This window comes from Nanorana parkeri, unplaced genomic scaffold (genome assembly GCF_000935625.1).
Source record: "Nanorana parkeri isolate BGI_ZX_2015 unplaced genomic scaffold, ASM93562v1 scaffold152, whole genome shotgun sequence".
NCBI classification, from domain to species: domain Eukaryota; kingdom Metazoa; phylum Chordata; class Amphibia; order Anura; family Dicroglossidae; genus Nanorana; species Nanorana parkeri.
Genome location: NW_017306420.1, coordinates 789,587 through 795,861, shown reverse-complemented (window position 1 = coordinate 795,861; position 6,275 = coordinate 789,587). Strand labels below are relative to the sequence as shown.

Genomic DNA, 6,275 nt, shown 5'->3' with positions numbered 1-6,275 from the left:
AGGGGGGGGGGGCACTGTGTGACTGGGATGTATGGAGAGGGGGAGTACACTGTGTGGCAGGAATGCATGGGGAGAAGGGTACACTGTACGACAGGAATCTATGGGGAGCGGGGGACGCTGTGTGACAAGAATGTATGGGGAGGGGGGACACTGCATTACAGGAATGGATGGGGAGGGAGTGCGTAAGACTGCATATGCAATGCAATCTACATTCTAATGCAATAGGCTGATCACACCTATGACATGTATATCTTACATGTATATCATAGCATTGCAGACTTTTGCATCAGCCATGACATCATGATAAATCGAAGGAGCTAATTAGAAAAGTGTGTGGCTTTGTTTGGCTGGAGCTTAGGACATGTATCAAGTGAGAATCTATCCTCTTGGATACACAAGTGCTATCATAGCAAGACTGACAGATGTCAAGAATCATGACATTTCATACATGTCTGCCTGTCAGAATGGGCCCACAGCGAGAACGTGCAGAATGAAGACCTGACATCTCCACATACCCGCTCCATGATGTGACCTTCTGGATGCGACACAGCAGCAAACATGCAAATGCTGCATCCAGCGTCTAACGTATTCGTTTCTACTAAATTGATGTAAAGGAAAAATTGTCGGTGGAACGTTTTCCCAATACAGACTGGAATTAATTGAACATTCATGCTACTCTGGTTCATTTAGGTGTATGAGAAAGTTTCCCATCAAAAACGCAGTGAAAGAAATGAGTTAATCAGGGCTGCTCTCCAGGCACGGGATGGTGTAGAAGCTGACACAGAGGGCTGACACATTGCGCTCCATCTGCACATCATTTCAAATGTATAATTGGCAATAGCTGTCATTGCTAATTTGTGTGAAAGACTGGAGGTTGAATGCGGGATATGATGGAAACTCTACATACTCTTATCCTTTCCAAAATAACCTCAGATTCCCCTCAGCCAGATCCAAACAAGCACATTTTCTAAAATGTATCTCTCTGCTGTGCAGATTAACCATTTTGTGGCCAGAGCTGTTGTGTGCTTTCATTGAAAGGCTATGAAGTGTGTGCCTATAGCAGGGATGTCCAAACTGCGGCCCTCCAGCTGTGGAGGAACTATGAATCCCATGAGGCTTTGCAAGATTCTCACAGACATGACTCCCGGAGAGAGATGCTTCATGGGATTTGTAGTTTCACCACAGCTGGAGGGCCGCAGTTTGGACATCCCTGGCCTATAGAGTCCGTCTCAAAACAGATGTTCAGAACAAAGGAGGATCTTTGCAACTTTGGTTTGTCAGTTGGGCATGACGGGGAGGAGATATGTCACAGCAAGTATACAGTGTGCCAGACCGCCTGTATATTAGGTGAAAATCACTGCTACCTGTCAATGATCAGAGAATACTTTATGCTATGGCCAGTATCATCAGAGCTGTCAGTGCAATCAGTACAACTGGAACCTTCATACATCTTCAAAGAAACATAACATGTTCTTCCATAGGAAAAGATGACCACCATCCTGTGATATTTTACCATTTGCCCAACGGATATACTGGCTGCTTCCAGCATTGCACCATCTGCTATAGATCTTGCTGTCTCCTTCTCAATATGAGGATTTCCTGACAGTAATTCTTCTACCACCTGAACAAAAAGAAAGGTCAACTTAACAAACAAATACTGTGTACAGTATAAAAAAATGAAGCTGTAATTTCTAATGACCGGGCTGTTTATGTCTTGAAATATCTATTTGCAATTTCGGCTCGGTTTCTGAAGCTAGAATTACTATTACTTTTATTTGAATCCTAAACCAGACACCCCAAAAATATCTGATCTATGCTTGTTCCATAGGAGTCGGAAGGAACCATGCTGTGTCTCTGTCACAGTCACACCACTGCATATTCATGACTGATGCATGAGATATTGGAACAGGGCTTGTTTTACTCTCCTTTCTGACTCAGCGATAACTGGTGTGTAAAAGTGGGCATCTACTGTATGTTGACCTGGAACAATCATCTCTAAACAGGGCTGGGGGCTCCATCACTACATATGACGCTGTTTTTCCATGATTGGCCAATTCATACTTCCAGGCATTAACGTTCATGACAGCATGTTGTCTATATTACGTTAAGTAGGACATGGCATTTTCATAACTTTCAGACTTCCAGTCAATCCTTGGACCATTAACATCTGGCGTGACACATTTTATGACACCACATGGCTGGATTAGGCTGACTGGGCTGTGGGTACATATGCTTGGGTATGTTCCCAGAACTCACCTGGACCGAGAAATCTACAGGTTTGGTGAAACACCATCTTTAACGTTTCTAAACATCCAGTCTTCATTTCAAAAAGTCCAGTTAGATGTGACTACCTTCTACTATCTGAATCTTGATTACCCATAATCAATAAGTGTTTTTTATTTTTATCAAAAGGATCATAAAGCTGAACACAGGTCACAAAGACTTTCATTTAAATACACTCCTCTATAGTCACAATGGATATAACGACACTTTGTGAGCTCCAAACCCAATTATTATGTTTTAAATGTACCGTAGCAGTGACATCATCGCTATGCTGTGCATAGCCTGGGCAGAGAGCAGAATTGTGGGAGGAACCCAGCAGGTGTGCCCACTACAGGCTGCCTGCAGAAGAGGGCGGCGGGGACAAGACCAGTCACCCTGCACAGGGAGAGAGATCAGCAGTGACTGGTCTTTATTACAGGAAACTCCTGCATAGAGGCAACGTTTACACTGGATTACTGCACCGATGTGGAAGGAATACACAAAGCTCACCAAGATACAAATACACAAGCCTCTTGTATTTAGGCAATATTTGTTTATCATGGAGTTCAACTTTATTGCGTTCTGGAATCACATTTGGGTTATGTTATGTAAGTTCAAGTATTGCCTAGCGGAATATTTCTTGACCTAAAAATTAAAAACCCATACGTACATTTCTGTATTCATCCAGGGTGATCATGCTGTCATTATCAGTATCATACATGTTGAAAAGAACTACGAGGAATAAGGATAACAATTACTCATGTGTGTCATCATTTTATCATGTATTGTTAGTTAATCAGTGAGAGAAAAATAAAAGCTAAAAAAATTACAATGTAAGTATTACATTTTAAAAAAATACATTTACCATCTACAGTATGTGTGTTGCTCTAGCTTCAAAGGTGTTTTACATTGAAGATATTCAATAAATATCTGAACCTACAGAACAGGCTAATGTAGGTCGCTGTATGTCAGGGATAGCCAAACCTTGGCCCTCCAGCTGTTGTGGAACTTCAAGTGCCATAAGGCATTGCAAGACCCTGACAGCCATGACTCCCTGAGACAAATGATTGTAGTTTCATCACAGCTGCTGGGCCAGTGTTTGGCTACCCATGCTGCATGTGATGATGTAATACCATGACATGCACTAGAAAAAAAAACACATTGCGGCTGTACATTAGGGGCTCTCTCCTTCTTTACTCTCAGCCTTCTCATACGCAGCTATCATATAAGGAGTCTCACAGACTTTTGTCAAAGCCAAGGAGGTAGCTAAACTTAAGGTGTAACTTCACTCAGGAGTTAAATGTTCAAAATGCACCTTTTCCATTAACATAAATTTATTTTATTTGTGTATCACGCTGTGATTCCTCAAATCATCTCTGAATTCATGCTGACACTGTCCTTCCTTCTGGAGGGTGGCCACCACTCCAAGCCCACTCCTGTGATAGATTTTAACTTCAATACAATTGATTAAACTTATCTTATTTGTGTATCACTCGGCTGTTAAGTTTAATCATCTGTATTGAGGTTAAAATCCATCACGTGAGCGAACCTGGAGTGGTGGACACTTTACAAAACACACAGGGACCATGGGGAACAGAAGTACACACCCTCCAGGAGGAAGGACAGTGCCAGCACCAATTCAGAGATGATTTGAGGATCTACAGCCGAGTGATACACAAATAAGATACATTTCTGTTAATAGTTAAGGTACTTGAATACATTTTTAGGATTTATTTCCTGAGCTTTGTGTCACTTTCACCTGGATTCAAATAAGCTAATTGTCTTCCTCCTTCCATCTTCTCGACCATTCCCTCACATCTCTTTAGCTGTAATGTCGTTTTATGTTAGGTTCACTGCCTAAGGCTGCCTTCTTCTTCACCCCTCACATACTGAACCTCTTCTACTTGCACTTCTGCACCATCTCCATAATAGACTCGTGTTTTGGCTACTCCAAGTCTCCTATCTAATCTCCCACAAACTATACTCTCACCTCTAGATCCTTATCATGAATGTAACTGGAGTCATTTCCACTTCATCACAATGGCAACAATGCAGTGTTGTAAACATAGATATGAAAATAGGATATGGGAGGTCATGGGTGGCTTATATGCACAAAGACACTCATTCATTTACATGTTTTGTTTTCATCTCATTCTCATTCCTGGTATATCTCTCCCTGAAAGGATTCCTATGGAGGAATCATTGATTAAGCTCTAGGGCAGGTTTCTGTTCATTTTATTTTTTTATCTTTTAGGTATCTGTTTTCCTGTTGCTTTCATTAGTTTCTTTTCCTTTTTCTTTGCTTCTTGTAAATGTTCTCAATGCTAAAGAAAGCCTCATGTGTCAGAGTGTGATCAAGATTAAGCCTAAAACACGCTAGATTGGCACTTTAGTGATTTTTAGCTCTTTAAGTTAAGACCAGAACTATGACTCTCTGCCTAACTTGTGCTTGCCGAACTATGTGCGAATATTAAAATCGTATCTCTTTGTCTCAGTTCCTTTACAAGAATATTTTGTCTTCAGTTCTACCTATATCTCAGTGTGCCTATTTTTCCCAGTCTCTTGTTCCTGTTTGGTCAGCTTCTGTCTCAAGACATATCTGCTTCTCCTGAGGTGCTACATCATGCTCTGCCTGTTTCATAACCTTCTTGGCTCTGCACAGAGTTCCTCCTTAGAGGTGTGTGGTTCAAGTTATAGTTCTGAAGCCTATGGTTGGAAATATCACCGAGTCTGCTGGCCCAAATTACAGATATTGCCATGGTTCCTGTGGCCTTCTGTATGGTGGAGGAGATTCTTTGGGACTTCCGTGTGTCTCAGGAGAAGCCATCACGTCCCGGGATAGTTCAGGAAATGCTTGCGGGCCATATGAAGTAAAGTAGTAACCACAGGGCTCTGTGATTTGAAACTGTTATGTACCGTTAGGCTCTGCACACACGGATGATTAATACATTGTCCAGATTAATCATTAATGATTGCTACACGTGCTGCTTTGATCAATGGCTACTAAAGCTGCACTCCGTTGTCATCTATGTGTAGCGATTGATCACTAATCACATGTGATTAACTGCAGGGTATTAGGTTCAGACATAGCAATTAAATCCAAATAGATCTTTAAAAGGTAAGTCTGCACAATTCCAATACTTTAAAGCAGAAGTAAACCTAAAAAAATAAAAAAATATTTTTTGGCATAATAGACCCCAAAACAGCTGCTTCTAACTTCTAGCAGTTTTTCTCTCTTGTGTACACTGTATGGCACATGAGTAGTGCAGTGTACTATTCCAGATCCTTCCTAGTATCTACACTATGGCAGTGATGGAGATAGGTGCCGAAAACAATGTAATTGCTGTGCTCATGCTATGTTATGTCATCACAGGCAACCCAATGGTCAGACAGAACGATGGTAGACCCAGAAGAAGCAGCAGAAGATATAGTGGCGGGGCTGGACAGGAAACAGCTGACTGAGTAGGTCAGTCAGTGCTGGAGCAAACTTGTCAGGTAAGTTTGCCATAATGTACAGGTATGCTGTACATGCACATTATGGCAAGAACCCACCCGCCAGAGTGGACTTCACTTCTGCTTTAAGACGGAATGTTAGAATTCTTGTATACACCCAGTCGAGACTAGTTCTGTTTTTAAAAAAAACAAAGGTACAAAACAGAGAAAAAAACACAACAAGGATGACAAAACGTTTGTCAATCCCTGATTAATACTCTCTTCATTACCATTCATTTACATCATTTGGCACATTTCTCAGTACTTTCCAGGAAAACAATTCACTTTTCATATTAGTTACAAGTGCAATTTAGAACCCATTAGAAAGAGGCAACCAACTTGCCTCTATTTCATTGCTTTGAGGAAGGAGCATAAATATGGATCATGGCTTGGTTCAATACAAACCCAACAAGTCTGCAAACCAGCAGTGCTGACCATGTGCACATATTTGTAGTTACCTAGTATAGCTCTGCTTTGGAATTCAGCCAACTACAATTGGCTCTCAATAGACATGTGCAGCT

The 6,275-nt window shown here is 41.4% G+C and overlaps 1 protein-coding gene across 1 annotated transcript in view; it reads right to left on the bottom strand.

Annotated features, from left to right (window-relative positions):
- TESC (tescalcin) overlaps positions 1–6,275 on the bottom strand; it is a 50,956-nt gene that overhangs the window by 3,352 nt on the left and 41,329 nt on the right. The window contains exons 5-6 of the mRNA XM_018554281.1: positions 2,933–2,994; positions 1,514–1,621 (exon numbers count right to left, since the gene is read on the bottom strand). Of these exons, the coding sequence (XP_018409783.1) occupies positions 1,514–1,621; positions 2,933–2,994 (170 nt within the window). The remainder of the gene's footprint in view (positions 1–1,513; positions 1,622–2,932; positions 2,995–6,275) is intronic.